This window comes from Callospermophilus lateralis, chromosome 15 (genome assembly GCF_048772815.1).
Source record: "Callospermophilus lateralis isolate mCalLat2 chromosome 15, mCalLat2.hap1, whole genome shotgun sequence".
NCBI lineage: Eukaryota > Metazoa > Chordata > Mammalia > Rodentia > Sciuridae > Callospermophilus > Callospermophilus lateralis.
In genome coordinates, this window is record NC_135319.1 from 41905981 (window position 1) to 41923231 (window position 17251).

At 59.5% G+C, this 17251-nt stretch overlaps 1 protein-coding gene across 3 annotated transcripts in view; it reads left to right on the forward strand.

Annotated features, from left to right (window-relative positions):
* Nucleotides 1–17251, forward strand: part of Tspan15 (tetraspanin 15) — a 39590-nt gene that overhangs the window by 13689 nt on the left and 8650 nt on the right. The window contains exons 2-3 of one of the 3 annotated variants that reach the window (XM_077105322.1): nucleotides 8499–8684; nucleotides 9903–9977. In XM_077105322.1, the coding sequence (XP_076961437.1) occupies nucleotides 8499–8684; nucleotides 9903–9977 (261 nt within the window). Of the gene's footprint in view, nucleotides 1–8498; nucleotides 8685–9902; nucleotides 9978–12315; nucleotides 16608–17251 lie in introns of those variants that run through there. The other 2 variants (XM_077105321.1, XM_077105320.1) reach the window with 2 other exon arrangements.

Sequence of the window (17251 nt, forward strand, 5' to 3'; positions counted from 1 at the left end):
ACTAGGTCTCACCAGTTCATTTCCAGTGCCTGGTCTATCGTAGGTGCTTAACGTAAGTGGAGTCAGTGAGTGTGGCTTGGAATTCAGAACAGGTCCACCTTGAATGAAGTGTGGACCAAAAGGGCTCTAAAGGGGAACGGTTTCTGGGGTCTGGTTGGGTCTTGAAGTGTTTGTATTACGTAGCTACCACGAGATTACTGGGGGGAGAAAAATAAGGAGCTCCCGTTGGGTCCTAGGAGCTCTGGCGTGACTTCTTGCTTCAGGGACGTCTTGGTTCATTGAGCCATTGTGACCTGCTTAGCTAATCCCTTTCCCTGTGGCCTCTGTGGCAGCAGTGTGGTCGGGTGGTAAGTTACCAAACTTCCCGTGAGCTTCCGGGACAGCCTCCTGTGTTCGCTGTCGAGGTCAAATTTGCATGTGTGTGCTGGGTCCTGCCGCCCCGCCCTGCACGCAGTAGGTAATAAATATCTGAATGAGCTGTCCCACAGGCGTGGTCAACTCCATAAATATCGCCCCACTGAGTGCTCCCCCTTGTTGGTTTCTTAAGAAGTGGAGGGAGGTCCTTATCACAGGGCGACCCCGGAAGTCTTCCTGGGGAGGAGGACTTTGAGTTGAGCTTTGGAGGATGGTTGAGCGCCCTTTGGCTGTATGACAGTGGTCTTTCTTCGGAGGCTGTTGTGGGACAAAGTGCTGGCAGTGTGTGCCTGATGATCGAGGATCGGGGAGCGGGGGCGTCTCTGCCCCCTTTGGGGGTTCTTTGTTCATGCAGAACTGGGACATCCCTGGGCCAGATGGGAAATCGGGTGCCCATGGAGGACCCAGGACGGCATGCGGGGCAGCCAGAGAGAGGACTGCACCACCTCAGCCAGCTGATGTGCGGGGACTCCCCGACCCAGAGCGGGGAAGGGGCTTGTCCAGGGTGGCGGGGAACGAGTGGCAGAGTCGGGCACCTTCACGGTCCAGCTCCGTCCAGTCCAGCGACGCTGCCTGCTTTTCCCCTGTGCCTTGGGAATCAGCCCTTGGAGTGCGCACTCCGTTAAGTCCTCACAGGTGATCCGATTGTCCCTTCCAGCTCCAATAGCAAAGGGGCAGAGGCGTGGCATTCTGAGCACAGAGGAAAAGAACGGTCAAGGTCCCCCGTACATGTAAAGCCATTGGTGCGTTCTTTTCTTACATATAAAACTGCATCTTGCATTCAAAACAGGAGCCGTGATTTCGGCAATGATAGGGCATCTCCGCAAGCCCTGCCATCGTGCTAAAATTGTGTAGAGACAGCCCCTAATTTATGTGTGGCCAGCTCAGCCGGGTCTCCCCCGACAGGACACGCAGCCCTGGCTCTGGGGCCTCAGCCCCCTGCACCTGCGGCTGGAGTTTCCTGTCTCTCCTTCCCTTCCTGCCCGTCCCTGCCCCCTGCCTGTTCCTTTCAAGAGCTCCCAGGGGCCCCTCCCCCGTTGCTGAAATTCCTCTGGTCCCCACTTTGGGTCCCACAGAGGCTCCATCTCTGGTAAAGGCCCCAGGCCAGGGGGAGGAGAAGGGGTGCCTGGGCCAGTCCCTGGTGGCCCAGTGTGGGCTCTGAAAGGCTGCTGGGGCCTGAACTGCAGGGCACTGTACCGGACAGATGTCATTCTGTGACCTCCGTGTGCCTTATCTCCTATGAAAGGGTCGGTGGGGACGGTCTTGTCCACTTCTGCTGGAAGCTGCAGCAGTGAGCACCGGGCCTGGGCGGTGGGCGCCGGGGTCTGCAGGGGAAGGCAGGCCTGGGCCCCAGGAAGAAAGCGGAGGGCTGGCCCGCAGTGGGGTGGCAGAGGGGTGTACCCCTGAGTGCTGACCCCAGCCTGGAGCAGCCCCCTCCCCACACAGCTCTGCATCCCTGGGGTCCCCAAGCCCATTTCTCTAGAACTCCATTCCCCGTTCCTCCCCTCAGAGCTCCACCTCTATGCCTGGGGTGCTGCTGCAGGTGGCCTGAGGCAGGACAGATCCTCTGCTGACCCCATTAGCTGTGGGCGGTGGGGACACAGCGCCCCGAGGCAGGCTCTGGGTCTCACGGTTCAGACTCATGGGTGGAAGACAGACAGGTCTGGGGAGGAAAGGAACCCGGGAGGAGGTGTGGGTGGGGGGGCCTTGTTCTTGACTCCCCTCTTTCCCGCGGCTGTCTCCATGGTTTTCAGACTCAACATGAGTCACCCTCAGCCCTCAGCTCCCAGGGCCGTGTTCCAGGAGAGTCACCCCAGCTCCTTCTTTGGGCTTAGAGGCGGCTGAAGCAATATCATTTCTCACATTTATTCGTCCCGCAGAAACACGGGCCAGTCCCTGAGCCCACAGCAGGCCGGGGAGCGAGAAGGAGACTCGGTGCGCCTTCCACTCTCACCGCAGGGCCTCCTCTGATATCCCCAGAGGACGTAATCGCCTTGCATCTGGCCTCAGAGTGTCCTGGTCAGTTACTTCTTAGGCCACGCCCACCCACCTGCCCCCAGCTCTGCTGGCCAAGAAGGGGCCGGGCTGGGCCAGCTCAGGGCCTGTGCTTCCTGGTGGTGGCTGTTCTTGATTGGAAAGCCCACTCTGCCCTGGCTGGATGCATAACCAGGGCTGGCAGAGCTTCCAGCTAGCTCCGTCCCAGCCTGGAATGTGCTGCGTGTGGAGGAGTCTTTTAAATCAAGTTTCTGCTGACGGGAGGGTTAGCACAGCGGCTGCAGTGCCCACTCTGCTTCCTGGATGGGCCTGTGTTCCCAGGACAGGGTCTCCCCAGGGGCTGGCTCCACAGGCGGGCCAGGCGGACCCTGCAAGGCCTTGTCGCGCTCTGCCAGCCAGCGGGGGTGAGCGGGGAGGTAGGTGGGCCTTATTACTGAAGACGGACACAAAGAGGACATGCATAAGGAGCCATAGGCCTTGCTCGTGGGCCAGAGGCCTGAGAGGATCCAAAATGTCGCTTCTCCCCAAGGGCGTCTATAGATTCAGTGTAGTCCCAGTCACTGCCCCCTCCCACTTTTTTTTTTTTTTTTTTTTTTTTTGGTGCTGGGGATTGAACCCAGGGGCACTCGACCACTGAGCCCCATCCTCAGCCCTATTTTGTATTTTATTTAGAGACAGGGTCTCACTGAATTGCTTAGCGCCTTGCTGTTGCTGAGGCTGGCTTTGAACTCTCGATCCTCTTGCCTCAGCCTCCTGAGCCACTGGGATTACAGGCCTGTGTCACCACGCCTGACAATATTTTAAGGTACTTGTAAGGACACCAATGTGATTGCTACTGGTGACCGTTGCAGGTGCTGTTAACTACCTCCATGGGTGGCCTACATTCACATAGAAAGGAACATTGCCGTCAGAGGTTTGTTAGTCATTTTTCTGTTACTGTAACAAACAGTTAAGGTCACCAACTTATAAAGAGGAAAGGTCTATTCTAACTCACATTTTTGGAGGTTCTCATCCATGACCTGTTGTGCCAGTTGCTTTTGGGCCTGTGGTGAGGTGGCACATCGTGGGGGCACATCGTGGGGGCAGCGTGTGACAGAGCAGAACCTCTCACCCTGTGGTCAGGGAAGCAAAAAAAGACGGAGAAGAAGGGCTAGTGCCCATCACTCCCTTCAAGGGATGTCCCCAGTGACCTTAAGACCGCTCCCTCGGCCCTATCTCTAAAGCCCACCACTTCCCGTAGGGCCATGTGGGGAGAAGCCTGTGCCGTGGGCCTTTGTGGGACACTTAAGATCCAGGCTGAGGCAGAGGTTAGTGATGTTTTTCTTTAGCTCCTTTGTTGACTTACTTTGTTTTTAGGTGCCCGGGATTGAGCCCAGGGGTACTGACCCCTGAGCCACACCCCAGCGCTGTTTTGAATTTTATTTGGAGACAGGGCCTCACTGAGTTTCTTAGCACCTCACCAACTTGCTGAGGCTGGCCTTGAACTCTCGGTCCTCCTGCCTCAGCCTCCGGGGGCTGCTGGAATGACAGTGTGCCGCCCCGCTCCTGGCTTTTCAGACCCCTCTCCAGGCCTCCTTGCATCCACCCCAGCATGTCTCCAGCTGCCGCTCCCCTGGCCTCAGTCTGGCCTCAGTCTGGCCTCTGTCTGGCCTCTGTCTGACTCGGTGTAACCCCATGGAGCCTAATACACAGCCTGATTTATCCCTTTAGGAGTAAAAATGGACCTAATGAAGCCAGATTTAAGCAGTCAGTGTAGTTGGGTAAGTCAGGTCTAATATCGAGTGAGATCTCAATGGAGGCCAAGCTGAGAATGAATTCCGGGAAAAGTTGAACAACATGGAATGTTAACGAAGTCCCAGAAAAGCCCTAGGCCCACAGCCCATCCCTAAGAAGTGTTAATGAGCAGCCCCCAGCAAACTTGAAGATGCTGACTCAAAGGTCCCTCCTCCCCAGATTACTTCTTTGGCCACCTGTGTCCCCCCTGGGGCCTTCCCACCTACGTTCCATCGCTGAAGGAACTATAAAAGGATCCCTCCTCTTGGGTCCCCTTCTTCCTCCGGGAGAAGCCTTTTCTGCTGTCCTTTAATGAACTTCTGATTTCCACTCTGACCTTGCCTCGGCGAGCTCTCTGGTGTTATTCTTCAACATTGGGGAAGCGAGGACTCGTCACCAGTCAACAGCGGTGACACTACCAGGTCTCCTCTAAGTGTCCAGCTGGGGCTGAGCCAGCCCCGTGGTGACCAGATGTTTCCTGAAGGACACCAGGGCTGGGGTGCATCCTGGGGCCTCCTGCTTCCCAGCGGCTGCCTGGGCTGAGCTCCTGGGCTCGGGGAACTCTGGGTCTGGGTGGCTGGATGGCGGGCTCCCCTACCGCCTGCTGGAGCCGCTGCAAGGTTGCCAGCCTCAGCTCTGGGCGTACCCTTCTGTGGTGGCCGAAACCGTCCTGATTGACAGCTGGGCCCTCTGCTCCCTGGCTGGGCTGGGGCTGAGCCTGGGGAAGGGCTATAATTAGCAGGAGCAGGGATCTTGCCGCCTGGGGCCAGTCATCCTGTGCTCTGATGGATAAGCTGATGTCACTAGAGATGTAAATATCATTTGGAAACTTGGAAGTTCCTGGGAAGGTTCTGCGGGCCCCTCTCCATCCCTGAAGCACCGTGTGGACAAGGATCCCAGGTGGACCCTGCTGTGTGGGAGCCACGTGGGGTTTGCCTGCAGGACCCGGAGGAGCGGGGCTGGTGACAGCTCCGTGCAGGAGGAGGGGTCTTAGCATGTGCCCTGGGAGCCTTTCGTGCGGCCTCCGTGGTCTGGAAGTGTCACCAGGCCAACTGGCAAGGGAACGCGGTGCTCCCTGACAGGGGTGAGATCAGACCGAGGCGGGGTTCGTTTCCTGCCCGCAAAGCTGTCTGGAGGGTCCGGTCCCTGGGGAGCCTGCGGGATTAGGAGGTGGCCCCGACTGCCCTCCTGGCGCTGGGGATGGTTTCCAGCCCTGGGCACCTCACAGCAGGGACAGGGCCGGGCAGGAAGGGGGCCGATGGGGGAGTGGGGCAGACGTCAGAGGTCCTCGTCCTGCTGGGGAGGAGCCAGGTCCCTGGGAAGGCTGTGGGTCTGCAGGTGTTAGGATGGAAGCCTCGTGTGGCGTAGGGGCAGGGGACAGTCCCACTTTTCATCCAGACGGAGGGACCCCCCCTCGGCCAACCCTCAGAAGGCGGGGCCTTCAGATGTCGGCCTCACCCCACGCCTGGGCTTCGGGGCTCCATGGGATGTTCCGAGGGGACCTGGGGTCCCTGGTGGCGGGTCTCTGGGCCCTTGTGTACCCAGGTTAGGGTTTAGGTAGTGATTCCTCGTTTGGAACCAGGGATCTGGCATTTTGAAGTCTGCTTGCTGTCATTCTCGGAGGACCTGTGGGGCCAAGGTCGGCCTTGAGCCACGGTTTCTACCACGTTCTGGGTTTTGTTTGTGTGTCTTGGCACCAGGGATTGAACCCAGGGACACCTGGCCACTGAGCCACGTCCCCAGCCCTGGGTTGTATTCTATTTAGAGACAGGGTCTCACGGAGCTGTGAACTTGCGGTCCTCCTACGCCACTGGGATTGCAGGCGTGCGCCACCGCACCCGGCCTGTTGTGGGTTTTGGAGCATGAGTGACCGTGCCCTAGGGAGAGGCCTCTGCGGGGATTGCCTTTCCGAGTCAACAGGCAGGCACCTGGCCATGAACTTCCGCAGGGTGCTGGGCCCTGAGAGGGGGTTTCCTGGTAACCCTCAGTGGTGTGTCTCCGTCGGAAGTCCTCTCTGTGTGACTCCTGGCGTCCCCGTGGCTTGTCGAAACCTGGGAGGAAGGAGGCCCTTCCAGTCAGGACAGCCTTGGCCTGTGCAGAAGGAGGCCAAGGGGATGTGACGCTCAGCAGGGGACCTGTCACATCCACCCCTGTAAGTAAGCTCAGGCAGCCTCTCAGTGGCCGGATGGTGACACTGGGAAAGCTATGGCCTTGGCACATCTCGTCAATGCCGCCTCTGTGTGTCCCTCACCTCCTACACCCAGACCTTCACTGATAACATCAAGGCTTCTGGTCAGTGGAGAATCAGTCATCTGGTTTCCCCCGTCCTCTGGAAAGTCAGGATCCTTGGACAGGAAGGAGATTGGGTAAATAGGGTCTGACTCAAACCCAAGAGTGGGTGGGAAAGCCCAGCTCTGGTTCATACAAGTCCTCCATGATAAATATCTGTTGTACTTTGCCAGTGTCAGGAATGTCAGGGTGCTGGAACAATAAAAAAAATAAAGCTCCTTGGCATGGAGCTTACGTTCTGGTGGGGAGGACAAAAATAAATAAGTAAATAAAAATAAAGGAAATGATGTTGTATGTTAAATACTGATAAATACAAAGCAGGGAAATGAAACCAGAAAAAAGGGATTTCATGGGGAGGGACTTTCCACTTCTAAATTAAGTGTCCAGAAGGCCTCAGTGAGCAGGTGACCATTGAGCAAAGATGGAAGGACATGGGGCTTGAGCCATGTGGGTGTCAGGAGAAACTGCATTTCAGGTAGTGAGAACTTCCTGTGCGAAGGCCCTGGGGTGAGCGCATAAGGTGTGATTGGCAGCAGCGAGGAGCTTGGGTTTTCCTGATGGTGAATGACAGTGTGTGTAGTAACAGCGTGCATCATCTCTCCGTTGTCAGAAACCTTGAGAATAAGGGACTTATTTTAAAATCCCCTCAAAATTCCTCGTTTCAACCTTCAGCCTTCCTTCAGGTCACCCTGAAAGTAAATTCCTTATGTTTCCCCTTCGATACCCTAACCCTGACCCTGACCCTGACCCTGACCCTGACCCTGACCCTGACCCTAACCCTAACCCTAAACCCTGACCCTGACCCTGATCCTGACCCTAAACCCTGACCCTGACCCTGACCCTGACCCTAACCCTAACCCTAACCCTAAACCCTGACCCTGACCCTGACCCTAACCCTGACCCTGACCCTGACCCTGACCCTAAACCCTGACCCTGACCCTGACCCTGACCCTGACCCTAACCCTAACCCTAACCCTAAACCCTGACCCTGACCCTGACCCTGACCCTGACCCTAACCCTGACCCTGACCCTAACCCTAAACCCTGACCCTGACCCTAAACCCTGACCCTGACCCTGACCCTGACCCTGACCCTGACCCTGACCCTGACCCTAACCCTGACCTCCAGGGCTGCCGTAGCATCCAGGACCACCGTGAAGTCCCTCAGACTTGGTTTCCCAGCCGTCTGGAGGTCAGAGGTCCAGGTCAAGGTGTGGACAGGGCTGTTTCCGTGGGTCCTCCCTGTGATGTGCAGTGACTCTTCCCGTGGCTTCCCATGACCTGTGGGTGTGTACCGCAGCCTCTGTGCAAGAGGACACCGGGCGTGTTGGAGGGGCCACCCGATGACCTCGTTGTAACTTAATCACCATTTTAATCTCCAGTCACGTTCTAAGGCACTTCAGCAGAGGGGTCTGGGGGGTCACAGTTCAGCCCAGAATGGTGTCCCCCAGGGGAAGCCCCCCAGTGGCAGGTACCACAGCCCTGGACAGGCTCTTCATGGGAAGGCCAGCCCCTCTCCCCTCTCCCTCCCTCCCTGACTTCTTTCTTTTTGTTGGGGTGGGGGACAGGTACCCCCCACCCTCTTCTGTATTTATTCAGAGACAGGGTCTCGCTGAGCTGCTTAGCACCTCGTCTTTGCTGAGGCTGGCTTTGAGCCTGCGATCCTCCTGCCTCAGCCTCCCGAGCCGCTGGGATGACAGGCCTGCGCCACTGCACCTGGCTCCCTCCCTGACTTCTTTTTTTGTGTTTGGTCCTGGGGATTGAATCCAGGGGCGCTTAACTACTGAGCCACATCCCAGCCCAGACACACACCCACACCCCACACCCACACACTCACACACCCACACCCACACACCCACACACTCACACACATAATATTTATTTTTAAAAAATTTAATTTAGAGACAGGGTCTCTACAGTTGCCCAGGGCCTCCCTGAGTTGCTGAGGCTGGCTTTGAACTTGAGACCCTCCTGCCTCAGCCCGCCCCCCCAGCCCCGGGCCCAGCTCATTCCCTGCCTTCTGCTCCAGCTCATCGGGGCCCTGGTGCTGTCTGTGGGGATCTACGCCGAGGTCGAGCGGCAGAAGTACAAGACCCTGGAGAGTGCCTTCCTGGCGCCGGCCATCATCCTCATTCTCCTGGGGGTCGTCATGTTCCTGGTCTCCTTCATCGGCGTGCTGGCCTCCCTGCGGGACAACCTGTACCTGCTCCAGGCGGTGAGTGAGCCTGGCCTCTGCCGGGAGGTGGTGGTGGTGGGTCCCTGGGGTCTCCAGGAAAGCCCAGGAGACGCCCCCAACCCTGGTGCAGCTTGGTTTCCTCAGTCCACACCACAAAGCGGCTTCACTGGAGGCCCCCCTGGGCTCGCCCACAGACCCTGGTGGCCAGGAGAGCCCGGCCACCCTGCCTGCTTATAAAAGCTGGTCTGAATACTGTTCTTGAACCGTTCCCTCGACCTCAGTTGCAATAGGAGGAGCCCCACTCAGCGACAACAGGCAAAGCCAGACAGGAGCATCAGCTCATGCGACCCGCGGACCACGCTGGGGGCGGTTAGCGGTGCCTCTGGGTAGGGCTGGGCCATCTCTCCTGCCACCTCCCAGGGGACGCTCCTGCCTGGCGCTGTCCTCTGGCTCTCTGTGTAGGGGCCACTGTAGCCTCGGGCCACAGAGTCCGCAGAGTGCTGGATCCCAGGCATCTCTCCTGGCTGAGTCTCAGGCTCCCAGGGCCTGGCTTGGGTCATGTCACATGGGGAGGGGCAGGGGGCGGCGTCAGCCCCACCTGAATCCCGGTGCCGAGGGTGGGGACCATCCTCCTTGGGGGTGACAATTCCTGTCATCCGGTAGCAGATCCGCTGGTCCTCCCTCGCGTGTGTCCGGCCTCCTCTGGGAGGCTCCCCCCCCCGCCCCCCCGCCCCGTCCCACACAGAGGGGTTGGTCCTGCCCCAGGCTGGAGGTGCTGGGATCAGCTGGAGGTGGCCTGTTCTCCGCTGAGGGGTGGCATCAGGTGACCCCTCGCCACTCTGGGTGGATTGGGAAGCCACTTCTGAGGGGTCCCTGCAGGAGTGGGAAACACTGCCCCAGCCCGCCCATCGAGCCAGGGCTGTCCCCTCTGGCTGAGCTGCAGTGAGCCCAGCTGTCCTCTTGGGGGAGTGGGGACCTGGACCACCGAGACCCTAAGGAAGACCCATGGGACCAATGTGAGTGACAGCCTGCTTGGGGCAGCTGAGTCAGTCTTCCTGCCTCCTGGCCCCGGAGACGGCCTCCCGGGCACAGCAGAGCGGATCCCGAGTTCTCCCGGGAGGAAAGGCCGAGGCCAGGGAGCCAGCGGAGCTGCGCAGGTGACGCTCCCTGCTGATCTGCTTGCTCTCGGAGCAGATGAAGCTGAGCCCCGTGCATGTCCTCTGCCTGCCCCAGGAGTCTCTGAATTTTGTCTTCCAGTTCATGTACATCCTTGGCATCTGCCTCATCATGGAGCTCATTGGTGGCGTGGTGGCCTTGATCTTCCGGAACCAGGTGGGCCTGGGGATTTACTTACCAGCTACCTGTGTACTGTGCACCTACTGTGTGCCCCGGGCTGTCAGCAGGGGCTGCAGCGAACAGGGCAGACCATCCTCACGGGGCTTCCACTCTGCTGGGGACGAGGAAACAGGTGACCGGAGAGACCCTGGGGTGGGGTGGGGGAGGACCGGGCCACAAAAGGAGAAGGAACCAGCCAGGCGTGGCCCGGGCAGAGGGGACTGAGCAGGAATGAGCTCTCAGGTTTGCAGAGCCTCATGGAGGCTGCTTGGCTGATTGGATGGGGGATGGGGAGGGCGACAGAAGGGGGTGCCGGGAGGGCCTTCTGGGGACCACGGGGGTCCTCAGAGGCTGCAGGTTGGGAGCGCAAAATGATTTTTAAAGCCACTGGGAGCCTTTGGAGAGGATTTGCAGGGTGAGGCCTGATTGGATTTTACTCTGGGCTCCAGGTGGGGGTGGCTGGGGGGCAGGCGGGGCTGCTGGAGGAGACCAGCGAGGGGCCTTGGCGGCCAGGACAGAGGGGCTGGCCACTGGGGAGCCGAAAGCCTGGATCTGAAATGTGGGGTTTGGTGTGCGCCTTGGAGGCGGCCCCGACAGGACTGTGGTGATGGGTATAAAAGCGAGGCCGTCTGAGGCGCGGGTTTGCAGAGCAAGGGCCCAGCCCAGCAGGAGAGGTTCGCGGCTCTTGGTCTCCGTCTCCTTCATGTTTGTCTCCAGACGTGGGCGTCATCCTCGTTGAGTGACCTTGGGAAAGTCACTTGGCCCTCAGCTCCTTGGGGGATCACCCTTCCTAGCTCTTGGGGTTGGGGGTGAAGATGAAGTATGAAGAACCTGGCACGGACTGGGCACAGGCTGGACCCTCCCTAGCTCCTCTGGCCCAAGGCCCTGAGGCAGCTCCGCGGTGTGGTAGGGCTGCCTTCCAACCTGGGGTCCTGGGATCTCCTGTTGTCCCCTCCTGCTTCGGGGTTGCAGGTGGGACCCGAGGAGCAGGGCACACTTACAGGAGCCTGGTCCTCTGCCTGCACGCCTGCTGCCCAGCGTGTTTCCTGCTGTCGGGAGCAGTCCCCGTCCCAGACCCTGGGGTGTGCGGAGCCCTCCAGCGGCTCCGTGGCGGACCCGGGTCGCTCTTCCTGGGTGCAGCTGGAGTGCCAGCTCAGGTGGGGGCAGTGACCTTGCCTGCTTGGGCGTCCTGTGCTGGGACCTGACCTCAGGCAGGTCCACGCCCTGGGAGCCAAGGGTCTGCATTCTGTTGGGTGAGCCCCAGGAGGGAAAGGGTGATGCCCACTGCATTTGTGGCATCATCAGTGCACAGAGAGGTTAAGAAATTCTTTCAAGAGCACACAGCAAGGCAGAGGCGGCTCAGGGCTACATGAGTCCAGTCTTGCCACCTGCTCCTCCCCTTGCTTCCTGGCTAATTTCCAGGTCGTCCGCTCTGAGCTGGCAGACCCAGGACCCCGGGAGAGCCAGGGTCATCCCATCGGTGCAGGCCGCAGGGCCCCTGGCTGGCTGGGGACCTTCTCGGGGTGACGGGTCAGTGTTTTCTGGGCCAGAGCCCAGTCCAGCTCCTGGCCAGCAGCCTCTGCCACCTTAGTAACCAGTCCCCTCCTGAGTGAGCAGCGGTCTTAGTTCTGGCATGCTTCCGCCAGGCGGCTGGCTTCGTCCTTTCCCAGTGTCCGGGAGGTCAACAAGGCCACGCTGTGGCCTCCTTTCAAGTGAGGGAGCCCAGCCCACTGAGGGCCTGGAGCCTCCTGGGGCCTCCCGCTCTCTGCTCGGGAAGCCACAGGCCTGAGGTCACTGGGAGAATTTCCAGCGGTCCCCAAGCCTTGCAGGAGCCATGGCCTGTGGAGCGTGTCCTTCTCCTCTGATTGGGTGTCCCCTGGGGGCCTTGGTGGGCAGGGGCTGTGCTGCGTGGAGAAGAATCAGCTCAAAACCAAAATCAGTTTCTCCTCCTGCGTCCTCCAGGCCCAGGTCCCCCCTGTGGCCCCGGTGTGAGGGTTCCCCCACATGCCACACGTTCAGCCATCCGGTCGGTCGTGGACGCCGACGGGGCATCCCGTAACACAGTTCAGTGTTGAGCCATCTACCTGGAGGTCGCAGCGGACTCCACAGGCTGAGGGCTCCGTGCCCCAGACTGTCCCCTCCCCTTGAGATGCCAGTCACAAGTCCCAGGTGGTTCTGCGCGTGCGTCTGACCAAGCAGCTCCCGATCGGGTCCCACAGCCTCCCCTGCAGGTCAGCAGATTGCTGGGGAAGCTCGCAGGACTGGGGGGGCGTGGTGCTGGCCTAGGGGACAGTAGGAAGGAGATGCACAGCTGAGGTCGGGGGAAAGGGCGCGGAGCTCCAGCCCTCTCAGGTGCCCCCGCAGGGCCTCGCCGTGCCCCACTCTCTGGAGCCTCTCTGAACCTGTCCTTCGGGGCTCACGGAGACTCTGGTGCGTGGGCACCGTGGAGAGTGGCGGGTGGGCACCCAGCGAGGCCTGAGTGTTCAGACTTCCAGCACGGCTCCCTCAGGGGAGTGGGGCAGGACCCCTGGAATGAGGAGGGTCTGGTGACCTGCCGTCACACCTGGGTAGGTTGGCGTGTCTTTGTGTCCTCGAAAGATGAGGGACAATCAGAGTTCCCATGGCCTGCGTCAAGGAGAAGTTCTCGTGTGTGTGTGTGTGTGTGTGTGTGTGTGTGTGTGTGTGTAGCACTGGGCTGGAACCCACGGGTGCTCTACCACTGAGCTTCACCCCCAGCCCTTCTTATTGTATTTTGAGACAGGGTCTCCCTGAGTTGCTGAGGCTGGCCTTGAACTTGCGACCCTTCTGCCTCAAGCCCCTGGAGTAGCTGAGATCCTAAGTGCCCACGGCCACGCCTGACTCAGAAATCCCAGTTCCGGTGACCTCCCGTGGGGAGGGAATGTACATCTACACACAAATACAGATAAAAGTACCACAGTCTCATGGTATCAGAGAGCTGGAGGGCAACTTAAAAAGTGTTCAAGGCAGCCGGGTAGGAGGTGCACGCCCGGGACGCAGAGACCGGGGACGCCGGGGCGGGAGGAGCCCAAGTTCTAGGCCAGCCTGGGCGATTTTAAGTAGTATTTATTCTAAAATAAAATAAAACCTAAAAAGGGATTGGGGATGTAGCTCAGTGGTAAAGTTGTTCCTGGAGTCAATCCCTGGTACCAACCAACAAACAAACAAACAAATAAATAAATGATGATGAGAACAGCAATGGGGATAAATACAAATATTAAAGCAGGTACAAAAACGACCAATGCAGTAAAAATCTTCACAATAAAAAAATAGGTCTGGAAAAGACTGAAGGGAACAGAAACAGGAACATATTAATACAGCCCTTGAAGGATGGGATGCCTCTCTATTTTCCCTAGTTCTCAGATTTTCTTTTTTGTTTTTTTAAAGTTAAGGGGAAAACACCACATTAAAAAAACACTGTTCCTTCGAGCGCAGTGGCACACGCCTGTGATCCCAGCCTCCCGGGAGGCTGAGGCAGGAGGATCATGCGTTCAAAGCCAGCCTCAGAAAAAAGCCAGGTGCTAAGCAACACAGTGAGACCCTGTCTCTAAATAAAATATAAAAAGGGCTGGGGATGTGGCTTAGTGGTCAAGTGCCCCGAGTTCAATCCCCAGTCCCTCCCTCCATCCCCCCAAAACCACTGTGCTTTACAGCTCTTAATGCAACATGACTTTGTAAGGCAAGGGACGGGCCAGTGTTGGGGACATGGCAGGAGGGCTTGCCTGATGATGGTAGGAAGGCGGAAAGACCAGCGAGGAGCAATCCAGGCCAGCTTCCAGGAGGAGGCGGGTTCCCGGTTCCATGTTTCCTTCATCAAGAGAAGACAGATTTCTCTGAGCCACCATATAGCAAGAAGACACGTGTGGTGACAAGTGGGAACAAATGATCAGGCTGAAGATGCCACGTGGGTTCTCAGGGAGGGGCTCAGACAGGGGCCAGGTCCTGGTGGCCAAAAATCAGACTCTTGGTGAAAGGCAGGGACTCCTCAGCGGGAGCTGGCAAGGCGGCCCTGAGCTCATGGCGGGATGGAGGGGTGAGCGGCCAGGCACTGGGGGACAGGGCCATAGCAGGTTTCAGAAGCCGAAGTGGCTGTGGCACCTTGACCAGGCCGGTGGGAGGAGGACCCTGTGACCCCCCACCGTCCAGGTCTCGTCCCTCTGGACACTTGCTGCCTTCCCTTAAGGATGTCGGTGGTGGGGCACCTGGGGCGCCCTGGGCTATGGCAGGAATGTCTGTCCCCGAGCCAGCCTCCTTCCCTCTGCCTCTGCCGAGGGCAGTGGCCTCTCTCTTACTCTCCGTTGAAGGAGGGCTTGCCCAGCGCAGGGCCAGTGAACGGTTTGGAGCTGCAGCCTGGTTGTCCACCTGGTACCTGCGCTGGCTGTGGACACACCCGAGGTCGGGGCAGGAGGACTAGGCCACGCCATGGCTCCCTCGGCTGAGCCCCTGCGCACAGGGACCCTTCCCCAGAGCCAAGCTGCTGGGCTCCAGGGTGGGAGAGGCTCTGTACTGGCCTGGCCAGGCTCCCCAGCGGGCGGACCTACTGTGGGACCACTGGGGAGTGAAGGCTGGAGCCCCAAGTCCCTGGGACACTGAAGCATAAACCCCACCCCCCAGGGACCAGCCTGTGGCTCCCAGACGGACCCCAGGGAGCCTCGGGACAGTGTTCCCCGAGAGCCTTTCAGCTCTGACCCCGGGATTCTCTTCTGTCCTGGGCTGTCAGACTGGGCCTCTCTCAGGACTGGGCAGAGACTGGGGTCTGGGGCAATGAGGATGAGTCCCCACCTTCTAGGGGGACTGGGGACATTCACAGGTGACTGCATAGGCACTAAGGGAGGACGGAAGCCCAGGCCAGGCTGCCCCTCCTCCAGGATCTGAGGCCCAGGCGTGCAGCTGCGCTGCCAAGACAAGGCCTCCCCAGCCTTTGGTCTCAAAGCTAATAAGGAAGTGCAGGAAGCCATGGGCAGCCTGCAGGGCCCAGGCGGCTCCGTCCCCGCAGGGCAGGCTCCTGCTAGGCTCTTTGCTCTTCCCTGCTGCCAGGGAGCTGCAACCTCTGTGATTCCTCATTTAAAACCTTCAGCCAGGCAGGTGGTACACGCCTGCAATCCCAGTGACTTGGGAGGCTGAGGCAGGAGGATCGAGAGTTCAAAGCCAGCCTCAGCAACTTGGTGAGGCCCTGAGTTACTCAGTGAGACCCTGTCTCAACATAAAAAAATAAAAAAGGGCTGGGGTTGGGGCTCAGGGGTTGAGCGTCTCTGGGTTCAAACCCTGTACTTTCCACACCTCTCTCCAGGGAGGGTGATGCAGAGGTTCTACAGCTTGAAAACTCCGTCTCAAAGAAACATCTAGAAAGGACAGTTCTTTGTCTTATCTGGTGGCTGCAATCACAACGTGCTCTGGAAACCCCGCGGCCTCCGGCCTTTGCTTACCCCTGACATAACCTAGCCTGGACTTCGTGAGCCCGGTGCTCCGGGAAAGGTGGCTTTCCGGACCCACTGGAGCTGCCCCTGTGGCGTGACCTGGCTCGGAGCTGGGCTCGGGTGGCCTCTGGGTGTGGCTGCAGAAAGCCGAGTTCTCTCTGGCTGCCACACTCCCAGGGCATGTCCTCCGACTGGCTCAAGTCCCCTGGAGCATGCCCGGTGCTGGTGACATCAGTGCGCGCTGTACAGTTCAGAAAGGCACAGCCTGCCCCCGCCCGGGACTTCCTCCCTCACCCCGTCCCCAGCTGCCCCTCCAGTGTCCTGCTTATGTCCCCAGCGTGCTCCTGTGCAGACACACACGTACGCATGCGCACTCACAGTGCCAGAAGCAGTGCACACTCACTAGAGCCAGCCTGACCCAGAGAGCTCCCTCCTGGGAGCTGGGCAGCTGCTGCCCACAGGCAGGACCATCTGTCCCTCCCACGACTCCCAGGTCCCCAGAGGCCTCTAGCAGGGCCCCTTTCCCCGCAGGGCAGCTCAGTTTCATATGGATTTCCACAGAGGCCTCCCTTGGGGTCAGTGCCCTTGGAAGGCCCTCAGTGACAGGGTGGGGAGAGGCCGGGGAGGGAGGCCAGAGAGCCAAGGAGGACCCTCCCTTGGGGCCACCAGCTGCCCTCTGCACTGTCTTCCTCCTGCCCTGGCCTCCTGGCTTGTCCACCTGTTGCCAGTTCTCGGGGGTCCAAACAGCCCAGTGGCCCAGGGGAGGGCAGTGGTGGGCCAGGAGGGTGTCCCTAGGGCCCTGAGGGTGGAAGGAAGCCACCCACCACATCCCCACCCTGTGGCCCCAGGCATGTCCCTGACCTGGTGTCACCAGGCACGCAGCTCAGCCAAGTGCCCCTTGCACAAGTCACTCAGTGCTGTGAGCTCATTCCCCAGCCCCCCCTCGGGTGACAGACTGACCCACCCTGGTGTCCCGTTACGTCGCCATCCCCGGCCAGGCCCCGGCCAGTTGGCCTGGCCCTTCACACCCAGATGGACGTTGGAAAGGCTTCGTCACTGGGTGGCCTCTGGGGAGGGTGGGCCTGTGGCCAGGCTGGTCCTCGCTCCACCTGGGCCGTGTGGTGAGCAGGCAGCTAGTCCAGCCGCCCCTGCCCCGGGGTCCAGGGCCAGACCCGAGGGGCGAAGCAGGCCGGTGAGTTCAGAGCTTCGCCCACAGGCTCTGCCTTCCCTCCCGGAGCCCGTGGCTGGCCTTCCCCTCGGCAGGTCCGCTCTGGAGCTGCTGTTGATCAGCAGCAGAGGGCGCGGCTCTTGCTTCCCAGAGCCAGGCTCCTTCATCACCGTGGCTTTGAGCAGTTCGGGTCTCGGGCTGGGGGTGGCCATCTTGGAGAGATGACCTCAAATCTGAATCTTGCGTTCTTCACTTGGTACCTTAAAGTGTCAAGCGGGGAGTTTGACACCCTGGCGTCAGCATCTTCGCCCGTGTCCAGTAGGGCAGCAAAGCTGCCGTTGCTCTTCCTGCTTATAGAGGAGAATTGAAGGCCCAGAGAGGCTGATCAACTTGGCTGCAGTCACACAGCTGGGAGTGGGGATAGGAGGATTTGAACTCATGGGCAGGTTGCATCTCTCTGTGGGCCCCAGGATGCATGCGAGGTGGCCCTGGGACTCCGCCCCAGAGGCTGCCTGTTTCAGTGGGCCTTTTGGATGAGAGTCGGGGCCTCCGTTCCCCTGCTGTGACCATGGTGTGGAGTGGTCTCCTGGTGTGGGTATTTGTCTCCTGGAAACAGTAGTGAGCCGCGGGCCCGCGTCCTGCTAGACGCGTCCAGAGCTTTAGCTATT